This window comes from Rhodamnia argentea, chromosome 1, assembly GCF_020921035.1.
Source record: "Rhodamnia argentea isolate NSW1041297 chromosome 1, ASM2092103v1, whole genome shotgun sequence".
In the NCBI taxonomy this organism is placed as follows: Eukaryota; Viridiplantae; Streptophyta; class Magnoliopsida; order Myrtales; family Myrtaceae; genus Rhodamnia; species Rhodamnia argentea.
This window is the reverse complement of record NC_063150.1, coordinates 5412477-5429359: the sequence shown is the minus strand read 5'-3', so window position 1 is coordinate 5429359 and position 16883 is coordinate 5412477. Positions and strand designations below refer to the sequence as shown.

The window sequence follows — 16883 nt, the reverse complement described above, 5'->3', positions numbered from 1 at the left end:
TTTCCTGATTCATGATAGTTTCTGTATATAGAATTTTTTCTTTCAAATTTTCAATTGAATATTAAAGAAGAAAGGATTGTTTAGAGGTTTGAATAGCCCCTATGCCATTTTACTGATGGAAAATAGAAACTTCCAACATTTCATTGCAAAACGACCTTGTTTGCTTGCATGAAGGAAAAATATATGGAAAGTAGTTGATAGAGCTTCTCGAAAACTCTGAGCTTATGGCTATTTTGTGGTTTTAATATACATAAGTGACTGCCTGCAGAATAGAACTCTCTATGCAAGACAAAATAGAGGTAGGTAGGTAGTGAGAAAATAAAATGCTAATATTCATGTAACTCCGCGATATCCTACAATCTATATGAACATCTCTCTATGACTTAGTTTTACAGAAAAATTACAGTACCGCATTGATTGGCATACTGTTTAACTCTACTGTGTATTTGTTGGTGATGCATGTAGAAGCTGTCTTTCGATGATGAAAACCTGCTCTGAGATCATTCTCTTAATCCTGAAATGAAAATTTCGATCAAGATTGAAGACATAGGCTTATAATTGGTATTAGCATATATTTATGCCATCCATGTACTATTCTTTACATATAGATCAAACTTCTACATTTTTATTTTACACCAGGAAAGAATGGAAGATCCCGGAGTTTCCTCCAATGCAATAATGCCTGTTGATGCCACTGAAAGAAATGGAGATGTTAATTTAACAGGTACTTGACCATTCTGCCACATTTCGATCATGGTGAACCATATGCCAAAATTGGATACTTTGGGCTTTGTAGTTCACTGTATAATTGTGTAATAGGTAGAACCTCACATTATAGGCATTGAATATATGTCTCTTATCTGCGATGTAACTGCTGAGTCTTACCATTCTCTTTTCTCAAGTGAAAATAGAAAGGTATGAATTTAGCTTTGATTAGATGACTTCTCAATCATGATCTGTGCTGATTAATCCATGACAGAAGCATGTCGTTTGTGAGAAAATTGAAGCGAACTTCCCTGTAGTGGTAAATTTAATCCCATGGAGGCACTCTAATCGTTTCCCTTTAGCTTGAGTTCTTAACATCTGTAAAACAAACAGTAGAATAATCTCGTTTGGTGATATTGACAGATCATCTGACCGATGCCAATACTCCAAGAAGAGCTCTTCCTCCCATTGCAAGTTTTATAGTTCGCTTGCTAGTCAAATTTTTGGGATGTATATATCTTCTCTTCCAGAGGGTAGGGAGCAACTTTTCAGTAAGACATCGTGGCGTAGAGTCAGAAGACCAGGGTAGATCTCATGGCGAAGAGTCAAGAGCACAAGGCGCATCCCAGGTTATAGAAGAGAACTCGCTACGTCCGTGCTGGCAGAGGCTGCAAAACTTAGAAATGATGGTGGCCGAACTAGCTAATAAACATGCAAAAATACCCCCAGAAAAAGAGGACATACTTCTCGAGTCCATGAGACGCATTAAGTCCATAGAATGTGATCTGCAGAAAACAAAAAGGGTATGTATCTTTCCTAAATCGTATGGAAGCTATCAGAAATGAAGTCTTTTGTCTTTTTCCGCGAGCTGATTTTCATGCTAAACGTGTACACTGTAGGCACTGCTTGCCACTGCATCTCAGCAAGTAGAACTTGCTGAATCATTTGAAAGTTTGAAGGAAAGATCAGCTGTAAGTTTCTATTTACCCCTGAAACTGCGAGCGAGAAACTTTTTAGCTCTTCTCCTTCTATATATAATAGATAATGTGATTGTTTTTCTACACATGAAGCTTCATTTGGTTCATAGCTAGTAAATTTTTCCTTCCGGCATTAGTTCATTTGAAGTACTGCGATGCATGAGTTTGTAGTCACTGGAAGGTCTTCCCATCATCCTTAGATTCCTACAGTTGTGTAGGCCGTACCAAAGTGGGAAGTCTGAATTTTTCAAAATTTTTTGCCATGGAACAACCTGACATGTACGTTAGCATTGATTACTATTGAGAAAAGTCGTAATCAAATCGTCAGACACAGCTGTCAGTCGGAGGGTTTGTCATCTTCTTTACCGAAAAGATATGACATCGAATGGGTAGATTTGTCTTCTTCCCTCGTAGATGAACTCTTATTGTAAAGCTGATACTGCTCGTCATATTCCCTCGTAAATTCTCTATCTTATAGCAGGGAACAAACACTTGTTGGCCGAGATATAGATCATGCGCCCCAGGAAATTGAGCTCCTTTTCTTTTTCGGAAAGAAAGTTCTCATGTTTTCGGCTGTATTTCGTACCTCCTGGGAAGAGAATTGCAACAAGATTTTACTGCTCGCTGGACCGCAATATTTATAATTCCAGGTGATCTCCCTCTCCCTCTCTCTCTCTCTCTCTCTCTCTCTCTCTCTCTCTCTCTCTCTCTCACACACCTTATTCCTGCTTCCCACAGGTCTTTCATGCGAGCATTTCCTAATTGGTAGGCGAACCTAGGAAGGACCAGCCTGATGTGTATATAGACCCCAGATTTCTCTAGTCGGGCATAGAATGAATGTGCCCCATGTTCATATTTCCTTGTACATAATGAGATTTTTCCCATGCGGAGTGATATACGTGACCACAAGCATATTGACATAAAAGTTCCAAGAGCTCACTATTTTGTCACCGAAACTCAAAACTCAACTGTCCATAAATGCCCGCTTGCAGAGCGATATGTTCTCTCGTGACACCCATCTGATTTGATTCGCGATGAGCTCATGAGTAGAAATGGCAGACAATGCTATCATTTTTTATGGCAACGGCATTAGAAATCAAGTCGACACCAAAATGGCGTAGCCAGTTCGCCACCTTACAAGGTACAATTAACTTCCGGTTTGCTGCCATTAACTTTGCTCCGCTTGTGTTGCAAAACAACCTCCTGTACACACCTGGCTGTCGCAAAACTAAAAAGAACTCGAGAACATTAAGCTATCATATCGCGGTGGAACTGTTGCATTGCCACCGGTTACTAACCAGCAGAAATCCTCGTGAAAACGGTCGTTAGATATTGGCAGGGATAGGCGCATGAACCTCGAATTATCTATTTAGAAATTCCCAAAATTGACCTATTTGTCAAGGAGGGAAACACGACTTGCAAATCTTACGTCCTGTACAAAAGGGCGTCTACACCCTACGAAGTAGGATCGGCATATTGTCCCATCAAATTTCCAAGCACGGGTAACTCGATAATGGACACTCTTTTTCAGTCATACTCCAAGGATCAATCGTCACACAACGTATCTTAATCCATACCAGAAATTCAATACGTGAATGATTACAGAAGAATATGGGGTAAGCAAATTGCATTCCGCCCATCATTGTGATTACAGGATACACTATTTTGCATGTGTACATGGCAAAAAGCCGAGAGGGATAATTGTAATAACATAGTGGACCAGTCTATACAGCCGAAACCCATATATTCACAAAATTGCAGAGGCTTTTTTGCCTGTGAAAATAATTGGTACCCACTGAATTTGTGAGGGTAATGATGCAGGCACTAATCTAATGGGCCAGGAACGAGCAGGCCGCTGATTAAGAGGAGAGAGGAACCTAGAGAAGCCTAAAAGGGAAGGTAAAAGTAAAAAGGGGGGAAGAGAACCTGTACAAAATCTCTATATCTGTCTCTCTCCTCCGAATCCCTAGGCTACTGGTAATATACATGAATTCCGGTTAGAAAAGTAATGATGCCTGGCTTACATCCCTTCACTTTCAGAATTAGCAAACTGCCATTGCCATTCTGTCTACCTCGACGTCCCCATTGGGAAAACCAGCATAATCTGCACCAAAGTGGAACGTGCTCATTGAATTATAATGCAATCAGAGAGATCCTCAACGTTGTTCTGTATTCCCTTAAGGTTTGGACTAATAGTAATTTCTCCACCAACCTAGTGTGGAAGTTCTCTCTCTTAAACCCCTTTGGCTTAATTACGAACAAATTCACAGAGTAAATGTAACAACACTTCAGTTTATCTTGACCCATCTGGACTGACTGTCGATGTTATTACTTAGAGAAGACTAACCTCTTGTCTCCAGAGTAAATCGTTGCAGACCGTGAAACTTTTATGAACCCTAAACACAATTCAGTTTAACAGATAACCACCCACCCGATCATACAACCAATAACAAAATTAGGCAACAGTTACCAGGAGAAAACAGAATAAAGTATATACCTGTACACCACTGTCATGAGGCCATGCTGATCCGAGCCTACCAGGACCCACTGCCATCAGAACAGCTACATCAGCCAGTTGCTTCATTCACCCCATCAGATTCGTCTGTCTGATGTACAATGATCGCCTTGGCCCACTGGCAAATGCTATGTTTGCTGCTGAGATTGCGGACGTAGAGGATGTTCTTGGGGTGATCGCTGTTCTAGCTGTGAAGGTCGTTCCTCTGTCTGGTAGTGCAGTTGCGGTAGAGGAGGCGGCACAGAAGACTGTTTTAGGTGTGATTGCTGCTGTTGCCACTCAGATGCAATGCCTCCAACAGTGTCCCCTTTAGTAGTCAAGCTATCTGATAATGGCCTTTGACCTACTCCTTGGCTAGTCAAAGGCTCACTCCTGACAGGATTTGGAAGAGTCGAGTTCACTCTGCTGCCTTTTGGACTGGATGCATGCAAGATACCAGTATCATATCCTGGTTCTGATGCTTTCCACTGAGAAGGAAGGGCAGAACTCGCAAAGGTTGCTCTATTAGCAGAATCATTAGATGCCTGAGATGTTACCGTAGTTGTTCCCACTTGTAAGGTACTATTGACTGACTTCTGGTCTCCTTGGACTCGGTCGATTTGAGAATTTGGACGATTCTGCTGAATCATCCTCTGTGGCATTGGTGACGATTGATTAACCTGCTTTTGCCGTGGCTGTTGCTGCAGTTGTACCTCCAGATGGTTGGAAGCCATCAATGTAGATGGAGCACTTTGAACTGAGTCTGTGGAACTTTGTCCGGGAGGAACAGGTGGTGGAATCTGGACTGGAGTTGCATGGTCAGAATGACATGGCACCTGTTGTGGCTTTGACAAAGGGAGTGCTGGATCAGGAGATAACTGTGGTTGCAGGTGATAATGGTTTAAAGACTGAGAAACCAGAGGTTTCGATGACTGAACAGGGGTTACACAAGTCTCAGAGTACAAGCCCTGACCTCGCGCACACTCTTTTTCACCACCCAAACTTCCTGGGGCTGCGGACAGACCATTTAGTTGAGAAGGTTCAGCCGGCATGCTCTGTTGCACCATGTTCCCTCTTCCAATTCCCTTCACAATTTTTGCCTGCTGCTGGGCCTGGGACAGTTGCCGTTGCTGAGGGTGGCTCCTTCCAGATTGTTGGAATTGTTGCTGCTGCAAGTGACGTTGGCGTTGCTTCCCCATCTGATTACTCATCCCAGCAACATTCGTTTGAGGATTTCGACTGGGACCATGAGGTGGCATCTGATGTTTTTGTAGGTTCTGGGGGGGAATGGGATTCATAGAGGAAGCTGGTGTTAGGGGTATTGGTACTGGCTGAGACGAAGGTCGTGACTGCATCTGGGGACTGTTTTGCAGGGAAGGGGACATGGGAACTTGAGATTGAGATTGCATGTGTGGCATCAAAGAACCAGAGGCTGCAAGCGGCTGCTGATGTTGCTGCATATACCTCTGCTGCAGCTGCCTTTCTTTTGCAAGTCGGATTGCATAAGCTTGCTGCTGTGAGCCAGTAACATGATTTTGAGGGTGGCTTGGTGGATGAGACTGTTGCGGGGGCATTTGATGTTGCTGTTGGGTATGGCCTGGATATGGCTGAGCAGGGGGCGTCATCTGATTGGAAAAGGCAGAACCACCCAGTCCATTGATTGGGGGAATACCTTGGGTGTTCCCTTGTGTAGCCTGCATCTGAAGTTCTGGCAACATCATTTGTCTTTGCTGCTCAAGATTATGGCCGGCCTGTAGCAATAGAGAACTTCCAAGAATCAATTTTCCTTCCAAAAAGTAGCAATGCCACCCATAAGATGATGAGAACTTTTCACTACTGAAACAATGCTGACAGCAGCACTGCAGTAACATTTCATAGGCAGAAATTGAGTGTGATAAAAGTTGTCACCCTTCGCCACCAGGGGGAATGTAGTCCAAGGCAAAAGGCAGACCAGAGGCACAAACTATAAGCATATACCAGAGCAGCAGCATAGCTCCGTATCTCAAAATCACCAAGAAGACTAATCTTAACAAAAGCAGGCAGCACCATTCAACCAAACTATATCAAATCAAAGTCAACGCGTAGAAAACACAATCTCCAGGTAAGGCATCTCTAAATAGCTAACACATGAATTCACTATAATATGATTACAGCTAGTACAAAGTTGTTAATTGATCATGATATCTAGTAGCTAAAATGTAAAGACATGGATCAAACTCTTCCCCCCACCCCCAACACCCCAACAATAAAAATAAAAATAAAGAGAACCAAAAGGAGAGAAAAGATGTGATGGGAGAAGGGGACGGGGAAGTGGGCTGAACCCACCCTCACAACAAACACAGAGAGAGAGAGAGGCACAATAGATGAATATTTGGTTTGAAAGTTAAATCCAAACAAGCCTTAGCAGTTACTTCATTGAAAAGATTCTGATTAACACATGAATTCACTATAATATGATTACAGCAATTACAGAGTCGTTAATTGATCATGATATCTAGTAGCTAAAATGTAAAGACATGGATCAAACTCTTCCCCCCGCCCCCAACACCCCATAATCATCATCATCATCATCATCATAATAATAATAATAATAATAAATAAATAAATAAAGAGAACCAAAAGGGGAGAAAAGATGTGATGGGAGAAGGGGAGGGGGAGGTGGGCTGAACCCACCCTCACAACAAACACAGAGAGAGAGAGAGAGAGAGAGAGAGAGAGGCACAATAGATGAATATTTGGTTTGAAAGTTAAATCCTAACAAGCCTTAGCAGTTACTTCATTGACAAGACTCTGATTAGCATAGTCATGCACATTTGAAGGAACTGTTTTCAAAATAAACCATCCAAGCAAAACCACAGGAGAGGCAGCACTAGTGAAATAACCAGCAGAAAAATTGCCATTCATGCGTTTGTTGGATGAAACAACTCACCCTCACCATATGCATCCCCTCACGAGGTCTCATTATGGAAGTTCCTTGAGCAGAACTAGATCCTGTGTGCATATTTACAGGGCTTGGCACACCCACCATTCCCGAGGAAAGCATATTATTAGGATTTAGCGCTGATGATGCACCCAATCCTTGAAACCCAGGTCTTGTCATTGGAATGTTTCTATTCATTGCAGATGACATAGCCATGCCATTTCCATTAGACAACATCCGAGCTCGATTATTACCAGAAATATTCCCCGGAATAGACAAATTTGACTGCTGATTTCTGCTCGATAGGGTTTGACTGTGTTGTTGCATCCTGTGCTGCTCATCAGCCAGTAAAGGCGACGGCCTTTGAACATTGTATCTGCCATCTCTGCAAACATTCAGCACACCGATATAGCATAGTTACTGTAATTGTTTTGCAAATGACATGGAAATGTGACATAAAAATGAAAATAGCACGCGAGATGGAACTCATTTATTGAGTGACTGATGTGAGGTATTTGGTCGTGTAGCAGGAGTAAGTTCCCTTGCTTCCCCATTTAGCGTTAGTGATAATTATCACTCATCCCAAAAAACAATTAAAGAAAGAGAATTACCTGAGAGAAGCATTGAGTGGACTAGAAGGTGATAATAAGTTCGTTCCCATACCCATACCACCAGATACTTGAACTGGTGGATATGCACCCGATACAGGAAGCATTGATGCCACAGCACCCTGATTTGACATTGCCAAGTTACCACCATGAGGAACTTGATAACCAACAGGAAGAAAGTCGGTATTTGATGAAGTTTCGTCGCAGAGATCAAGGGGCCTTCACAGAGATAAAGGGGGGGAAACCATCATGACTATGCACAAACTTCAAAGCAAGAGAAAGCAACGCAACAGGAGAATATGCCCTTAAAAGGAAAAAAGGAACAGAAAGGCATGAGAAGATTGCGCCATATAAAAGATAGCACTTACGTGAGAACTCCTCCATTTAGGTTATTTGGGCAAACTTGGGAAAGAGCAACAAAATGTGAATTGTGAACTGCTATTTGCTTTGGGTCCTGGTTCTCATTCTTCAGAAAAGAAAAGGGAAAGAGTTGCAAAATGAGATCACTGTTACTTCAAAAGAAATACAATTGCTTTCAAATTATGTACTCATCAAAGTCCACATACTTTAATACTAAATTCCTTCCTTTCATACATACATTATGTCACTGCGGTGCACAGAATATATAAAGGTAAATTATGCCAGTTTCTTTAACTAAGACAGAACAACTGACATGCAAACATGCCAATCTGAGATGGAGTAATATACACACAATGTGTACACATTCTATCATAGTGACATTATTAGAAGGCCAGTGGACAATGGAAGAGGAGTTCATTAAATACATGGATGAAGCCAAGTAAACAACATGAAGCAGATACATAGCAAATTTGGACCTGAAGTAGGAAAATGGGGTATAACAAGAAAAAGAAAAGAACTAGAAGTTAAATCTAGAACTTCAATTACCTAATTATATGGATAAGCAGTCAAGAAGAAAATAGATGGTTTAAACTTTTTAAGAGCTTAAAGGGCGTCGTCTCTCTGATATCTCCGTCGTAGTAAGCAATGCCATTTTGTCCACATTTTCAATTTATATCCTAAATTCACATGTGTCATGTTAATATAACTGGGTGGCTTTGCAGATAGCACACTTATTGCTTACCATATCAAAAAAGTCAATGGTCAGTGGCAAGATATAGCAAAAACCTTTTAGCTAGGGCAAATCTTCAAACCAAAAACTCAAGCATCACAAATCACATTTAACCAAGGAGTTACACGTATATGTTTTGGATTATTAGAAAACCACCATATAACTTACACATGCAGCCGTATTATCAACTGAGAAAGAGGATGCTCAGATTATGGAGAAGAGCGGCCATAAGTAGGGGTTAATTTTTATCAAGAAAAAAATCTGTATGGACTTGTAAATAATTGTTATGCAATTTTCAAACATCAAATTTAGGAGGGTGTTCGACAAATGTAATCATTACTAACGCCATCATCCAGAAAAAACAACAAATCAATTTTGTAAATTGGCTAAGTATAATACAACCTGAAGAGAAGGATCCATATGGCCAATCGATCATGCTGAATTCAGCCACACTGGCCCTCATGCACATTAGGTCTAAAAACTGGGGGACATAATTCTGATAAATAACATTCATGGAGCATATAGTCATGGAAAGCTGAGTTTGTGCAGGCATACTCAAAGGAGGGATGCCGATAACCCAGGAAAAGTCGAGGCTTCAAATTAAAAGCATACTCAAATTTGCATAGTAGCTCATGCATGCTGACAATGGACCAACCTGTATCCTCCGCTGACGCTGCCTTTGCCCAATTTGAATTATTTTATCAAAATGTTCTCTAATGGTATCCTCTTCCACAGGGCCTTGCAATCGCTGAAACAGCTGTCTGGCACTTCCCTGCAAGAGATGACACCGCATCAACAAATCCAATAAAAAACAAATTGGCACATTCAGGAAACAAGTCAACATTGTTCTATTCGAAAATGTGGAAGAAGTACCTTTGGAATTCCCGGTAAAGTAGATGGATAAGATTGAGATGATCCTGAATCTTCAGCGCTATCAGCGCCATCACCAGCAGTCTTATCCATTAATAGCTTGTGACGCTCCTTGCATTCTCTTGGCTTTCGGAAGATGCACTGCACAGGAACAAGAATTTGGTTAATGAGGACCAGGAGGATATTATGCTTCGAGTAATCAAGCCAGCGAAATGTAATCAGAAATTTTTTAATGTACTATAGGAAAGAGAAGCAGATAGCAAATCAGGTCTGATAGCATGACTTTTTATAAATGACATCATTGTACCCTTCACCTTTAGTACTAATTTTGCCCTCCTGCCCTACTAAATAAGGAAACTATTGAGTCCCACCAGGCAGAAGCTTTGAACATATTTGTTGCCATGAGCACTCATTTACAGACATAAATTGTGATGCAGAGAGATGTATCGAGCCGTGCATGACAAGAGGAGTATATACATGAGGAAGAAATTTTTCTCAGATGTTCTTCACCTTGAATTGCAGAATGCTGTTGATGGCATCACTTACAAGCTCCCAATTCGGACCCATGTCATGCACAAGGACGACAAGAGCCTAAGCAGGATGGAAAAAAGTGTCATTTCAAGCAAACCAAACTTGAAAAACGTAAAGAGTGAATTAAATAACCTGATCTTCAAACAAAGACCAAGGACTCCCAGAACCAGGCTGCATAGAGGGTGACTGCAGACAGGTCAAATGCTTAAAACAATTAGACACAATGTAGAAATAAGTGAATCAGCAAAGAAGCAACAAACATTACTGTTAACAAGAGCATGCATTGATGGCATAGCAATTACACTATACCTTCAACAGTTTTGCTTTCTTGCTCCTATCGCGGCCACTAATATATTTCATGAATTTATTTTGGTTGGAAATACTCTGTGAAGCCATGGGAGAAGGAATCCCAGTCATAGGTATGATGTTGTCGAAAGTGTTCTCCAGCGGGTGTTTCATCTTCTGTTTCTTGGCATGATGTTGTCCATATAAACCTTCAGTTCATATACAACAAAAGGTTTAGGGAGCAAAAACAGATTTAAAATGAATCCACCATTAACATTTGAAAAATGAGATGAGATTACCACTGGTACCATTGGAGTCAAACTGGTGATTCTCCAGTCTCTTTCTTGATTGATCCCTCTACACAACCAAAGGTACAAATGAGTTCTCTTAACATGAGTGATTGGCTAAATGTGCATATAAGGTGACCCCAAGGTAATTCAAAGGAAGAAAATTAACAATGAAAATGCATTGCTGCAAGAGTTAATCCTATGGTGCAAGTGCAAGGGCGACCCCTCAGCTTAACTTCTTGGCAACGATGGAATTTAGACTTTGCCCAATACATCCTCAATAATATTAATTCAGCATTCGCTTTAGCTTCAACTTCTGAACAGTTGCAGCAGCTATAACAAAGCATATGAAGACAATAAATGCTTTTTTTAGAACAGCCAAGAGTGCTTTACAGCCTCTGTTCTGCTAGATTTTTCACTTAAATAATTCTTTTGAAATATTCTGGTCATCACCCCTCTCAAACATAAGCGAAACAAATTGATAACTAATCGCGCATATATATGAAGACATTTTATACAGCGGTACTTTTTTTCTAAGGAAAAAGGCCCCTAAACGATTCACCGGATTTTATTTAAAATACTCTATTACAATAGCGAATTTTCCCAGCCTCCAACTGTCATCAACCTAACTTCAGAAGGCCACTAAAACTTAGTCAAAGTTATGCGCCGTTCATCCAATATCTAATTAAGAAGAGATGAATGTCGGAACTGTTATGAAGTTCCTAAAAAGAAATCCATTACATGAACCTAAGACAGACAAGAAAATTCATTATGACATGTCGAAATGTGCAACAGATTCCACAAGAAACTTTATTTGCTAAAATTACAGAAAGCCACGAAGGATGAGAGAGAAGGAAGAGCCTCGATTAGAGAAATAGTGCCATGCTCTTATGAATCCCGACAAGGATGCAAAGAACATGAACAATCTCCAAAATGAATTAAGATACGGCTATTCAAGATATCCTACACAAGCAACTGAAAGGCCCCCAGGAAATACTTATTGAGAGAGAGAGAGAGAGAGAAACGACAATGTCAACGGTGCCAAGCTCCCCAAGAGCACCATGTCAAGAATATCAAGAGGAAATGAGCACACTCGGGGATTAATCCATTCAAAATCAGATAAGAAAGTTCAACCTAATATATAGGCCCGTTTGGTTAAAAACCCCTTCCAATAAGCCACATTTGAATTGTGCGTTAACTTAGAAATAATTATGACCAAGTTTAGGGCCACTGTAAATGCTGACATTTACATGTTCTTAAAAAACTATGGTGTTTCTTGTGAAAAAACAGTCAAGACTTTTAATGTCAAAAGTAAAAGTAGAAGGCCAAAAGTCACAAGTCAAAACTCAACACCGTCTAAGCTTTCAACTTCCAAATAAATAAGAATCACCTGTTCACCAAGCATGGCCGAATCCACCTGCCAGCCCTGCTCGAAAGGGGAGCTCTGCACCGGTAGAAAGAAATCAAGTGAGCTGTGAGCTATTATAATAAAACCCACTATTTCCGGATGATCAACTCCTCACCATATTTTTGGCCTTCTTCTTCTTCTTGGTCTTCATAGATGTTTCACCCAGGTCATAAGATAGCTGCTTTTCAATGTCAGCAACTGAGTCAACTTCCATACTTCTTGGCATTCTTGACACACCTTGCAATGTAGTGAGGTCATCTTGAAATGAACTAGTATCTCCACTTGAAGCATCAGTTTTCATGGGAGCCTGAACACCCATGCTACCTCCAGCATTGGAAGGCATTAAAACCCTGGGCCGAGATGCACTACGGAAACGCTTCGTCGGTATAGGACCAACCAGATTGGAAGTCCGCTTTCCAATCATGGTGGGCTGCTGACTGCCAATTGAGTAGCGCCCATAGGGCAATTCAGCTTCTACTTCATATGATCTTGTAGAGTGTTTCCTTTTCTTCTGGGCAAATTTCGACGACTTGCTACCTTCAAAGGCCCCAGGCAAGTAGTATGTGCTTGTTTCTCCTTCATCTTCATTGTACAAAAACTCTTGATATCCATACTCTATGTTCAAATAAACTTATTAGAAGTGAAACTTAAACCAACAACAAAGTACTTAGTTCTTTGCATTACCTGCAGCATCAAAGGTTGATTTCTCAACTTCTTGAATACTACTTCCATTTTTCTGAAAAAGTAAATCAATTCATCAAGCCAGAATTTCAAGGAGAAGTTTACTTGTCCATTATTACACTAGATATTCGAAAAACAAATCAATAATCAAAGGAAAAAATAGATGATTGGAAAACGTCCCAAAATAGGAGAGAGGGCCAGAAATGTTGATGGAGATGTTGGTTGGATATGCTTACCTCCAGCTGTGTTACATAAAATTCAATTGAATTTCTGTAAGTCTCCATTGCGCCAAAGGGAATTGCATAGGACATGCTTTCCTGCCAGAACAAATATTCCATTAGACATGATATACCGACAATAACTAATAACTAAGTGTGCATATAATGTTTGCATTGCCTCTGTCTGCACATGTGAAAAAGAAGATATTGTGATGTTTGCACAATACTAAGAGGATATATATCACTAACAAACTCAAATAAATAAATAAAAAATCTTACTTCTGTAACATTATTCTCCCAGGACAAATCCAAAGAGTCCATTTCACATATTCTATCAGGAGTCTTTGGTGCCTCGGCTAGGACAGGAGCATGAGAATTGTTTTGTTGCAAAAATCGCATAGCAAACCCTTGTACAGGAATTATTCGTCTTCTGGCACTTCCCGATGGCAACTCATTGCTTGATCCCTGACACGGGCCAAATAAACAGTTCATCAACATGTGAAAACAGCACCTCCAACACAAACAAGATCAAATTATATCCAAGACACATTATCAACAAATGAAAATTAAAGAGTCAAAGACCAACAAAGTAAACATCGAGGACCTAGGAATAATCAAGAGCAAAAAGGCTATATAAACCAATTCTAACACTGAACAATTAACAAATTCCCTAAGGATGGTAGTAATAATACTAACACATTCATCCTATATACTATATTGACGTTGCACATAACATGGCAATCAACCTAACACATTCATCCTATAAACCATATTGCCGCTGCACATAACATGGCAATCAACCAATTATTGGGTTCGTTAATGTCATTATATCACAAAACATGGCAATCAACCAATAATTGGGTTCGTTAATGCCAGGTCGAGTGTATTCATCAACTTTGAGCTAAAGAACATGCATTAAACATAATATTCATCGACTTACTGAACTTCAATGTAGTCAAAAGTGTCTTAAGTCATGCATCCATTGACAAAAGCCATGACAACTCATGAGAAAAGCACAAAAGCGAGTCGCGCAGTTCTACTGCCAGATGTAGGAAAGATGCAACTTATATGCATCTAAGCTTGAAGAATAAATTTGTAAGGACAATCTTAAAATTGGCTGAAGCAGCACTGACATATATTACCACATTTATAACAGAATCTCTAGTTTTTCCCACAGACACTTCATTGCCGCCATTCTGTCTTGAACCATCCAATTCCAGCCGGATGCTTTCCGGATCAAGACTTGAACAATCGCCCTCACTGTTCAAGAGTTCCTCTGCAGAGTGCCAGAAGCGCATCACAGCCTCTGCCAAGGTGTATGCTACTTTTCTTAGCTTCATCTGCTGACTTTGTCTATCGAATCTTAGATGTGATGAAGACGCAGCATGTCGACACAATTGAGCAGCAGCAGTCATCTTCCAGAGACGCTCCTGGAAAAATTACAGCAAAAAATTTACAACGCAGTTAATTTAGCAGGGATAAACGAGGAGAAGATAGACTAATGGGATCCTTTTCGAGAGTAACGGGAATACTATGATGAAGAACCAACAGCATAGCAATTATCATCAAACCTGCGCAAAATCATTTGCCAACCATGCCATCTCCTCAAGGACAAAATCCCAGTGAGATTTTTGACGCCTCTCTGGAGCAATGGTACCCACAGATAGCTCAGCTATTCTCTTACGTTTAGCCTGTTATAGTCTTACGTCAGATCTTCTAGAATATAAACAGGACATAATTCAATTTAAGACTTAGAGGAAACTGTAACAAAGCAAATCAAGAAGAATACTTGGATAACTCGAGCCTCTTCCAAAATAGAATCTTCATATGCCTTGTCTTCTAGTCGCAGGCGGTTGCAAGGAACTTGAAGCTGAGTGGGGACAGCAACATCCGTTTCCAATTGACCGCTCTTCTGAATCTCCGAAGGTGACGGATCGACTGACTCCTGAGATCTCCTTGCACTACTCTTTTCTTGATTGGCATTGGGATCACTGACTGTGAATTTGGTTCCTTCTCTATCAGGGTCTACTTCAGCCAGATCCACATTGTCAATAGAGGAAGAGTGGCTCTCCTTTTTTTGCAGGTCACATCTACTGTTATGATTCTTCTCAACTCCAGCTATCACGACATCATCCACGTGGTTCTGACGAGACGAATACTGCTCGTCTTTAAGGATAGCATTACCTTTCAAGGTCTTTTCGTCCATTTGTTCAGTTACCATCTCAGCAACAGTTAACTTCTGAATACTTTCATGTTCTGCATTCTCCGCTTGTACTTGACCACCTGAATCGATACTCATCGCATCGGTTTTTACCTCTGCCATAAGAGGAGCAGAGGATGACTCTGATTCTAAACATTTTGTGCTAAATGCTGCGCTGCTTTTCTGAATTTCATTACTTATAGGTTTATCATTCCCTTTTAGTTCAACAGAATTGTTTGGCTCACTGATTTTATCCTCGTCCCTTTCTGTAGCTAAAGAAGGGCGATGATCAAGACTGTCTGAACTGATATTTTCCCCTTCTCTGATAAGATTTTCCCCACCACAAGCCACATCCCCTGGAGTTTCTTGGCCATCAACTTGTAAAGATTGGTTATGCTGCTCATCTCTGGAGATTTTCGTTGCAATGTCCACTTTAGCCTCGACAGAACCAATTTGCTTGGGGCTCCCACTAGATCCCAAAGCTTGACTATCATCTACCTCCACATTCAAACGACTTTCGGGAGTAACATTTGACACCAAATCGCCATTTGTACTTCCACATTCCCCTTTTGTTCCGATCCGCACATTTTGTTCTTTTTGGTTGATTGATGCCAACGTTGAACCCCTTGAATCCTTAATACCTGCCCGTGCAGGTATAGAGGATCCATGACTTCCACGACTGTGAAGTGCCTCAGCTGTATTCAACCGAGCACCATCACGGTTCAGTCGAGACCTGTTCCTCCGAGCATATGGACGAAAAATTGCTGACTCTTCTGAATCTTTGGCACTCCGACTACCATCCATTTGTGATGATTGCACCGAAGGCATAATAAAGTTCTTTCTATCAGCACGCAAAGACTTTTTACTGCCTTCAGGCAGTTCATTCTCACTGTCGAAAAGTAAAAGATTATCAGCGCTGTTGGGTTCACAAACTGGAGGAGCACCTGGTCGACCACTACTCTCAATAGAATCTCCATGAGGTGAGGCAGTCAAAGCAAAACTACCTTTAGCTTCACTGCAAAACAGTAAGGACATCAAAAAAGAGTAAATAATGGTGAACAGTCATGCACAATCATTGAAGACCCACCGATGTTTAAAAGTAGAAGAGCATACCATGAGACAAACTGTTCAGGATGTCGATCAATAGGTGATGCAGATTGTCCACTTACAGAAGCCACATCTCCAAATTTAAAATCCAATGGATTGCCGCCCTGAAGTAACAGACAGAAATAAAAAATGCACCGTATTAAGAGAACTTCATAGAAGCAACATTGCAACAAGAAATTATTGGAGATCCAACTATAAGAGAAAAAAATTTCATACTTTCTCAAGAAACTCCAATTCTCTTCTTCTTTTCTCACGGACATCATACTCTTGTCTGTTATCAACAAATAAGAGTTTAATTAATGTCTTGCTAAAACATTCGGACATTGAAATCAATACTCAGATTTAGGACAAAAAGTATACCTAAGCTCTGCTTGAGCCTTTTCAATTGCTGCCCGACGTGGAGAGGTTTTGATACCAATGCCAACTCCGCCGTCAACAATCCCTCCCATGGAATCAAACTCAGCATTTACTATAAAACAAGTACTGAGCTACATTCATGCAT

At 40.7% G+C, this 16883-nt stretch overlaps 3 protein-coding genes across 6 annotated transcripts in view; 1 reads left to right on the top strand and 2 right to left on the bottom strand.

The window, feature by feature from the left end:
* The window catches only part of LOC115753390 (phosphatidylinositol/phosphatidylcholine transfer protein SFH9), a 6306-nt gene extending 3540 nt beyond the window's left edge, over nt 1-2766 (top strand). For 2 of the 4 annotated variants that reach the window (XM_030691977.2, XM_048275750.1), the window contains exons 12-16: nt 640-724; nt 1129-1508; nt 1605-1676; nt 2161-2332; nt 2421-2766. In XM_030691977.2, coding sequence (XP_030547837.1) covers nt 640-724; nt 1129-1508; nt 1605-1676; nt 2161-2214 — 591 coding nt within the window. In that variant the 3' untranslated portion in view covers nt 2215-2332; nt 2421-2766. Of the gene's footprint in view, nt 1-268; nt 300-639; nt 725-1128; nt 1509-1604; nt 1677-2160; nt 2333-2420 lie in introns of those variants that run through there. The other 2 variants (XM_030691979.2, XM_048275755.1) reach the window with 2 other exon arrangements.
* LOC115753391 overlaps nt 1-8662 on the bottom strand; it is a 22093-nt gene extending 13431 nt beyond the window's left edge. The window contains exons 1-2 of the mRNA XM_030691980.2: nt 8657-8662; nt 1753-1763 (exon numbers count right to left, since the gene is read on the bottom strand). The gene's annotated coding sequence lies outside the window, so the exon portion shown is untranslated. The remainder of the gene's footprint in view (nt 1-1752; nt 1764-8656) is intronic.
* Nucleotides 3262-16883, bottom strand: LOC115753389 (chromatin modification-related protein EAF1 B-like). The gene is given in 23 exon segments (XM_030691976.2): nt 3262-3786; nt 4180-5927; nt 7106-7481; nt 7708-7923; nt 8073-8170; nt 9450-9566; nt 9668-9805; nt 10175-10255; nt 10328-10381; nt 10505-10689; nt 10780-10837; nt 12158-12211; nt 12291-12790; nt 12860-12911; nt 13093-13173; nt 13354-13539; nt 14220-14504; nt 14646-14765; nt 14864-16289; nt 16388-16485; nt 16598-16652; nt 16742-16865; nt 16868-16883. Coding segments are annotated over 22 exon segments (5922 nt in total). The 3' UTR covers nt 3262-3786; nt 4180-4325.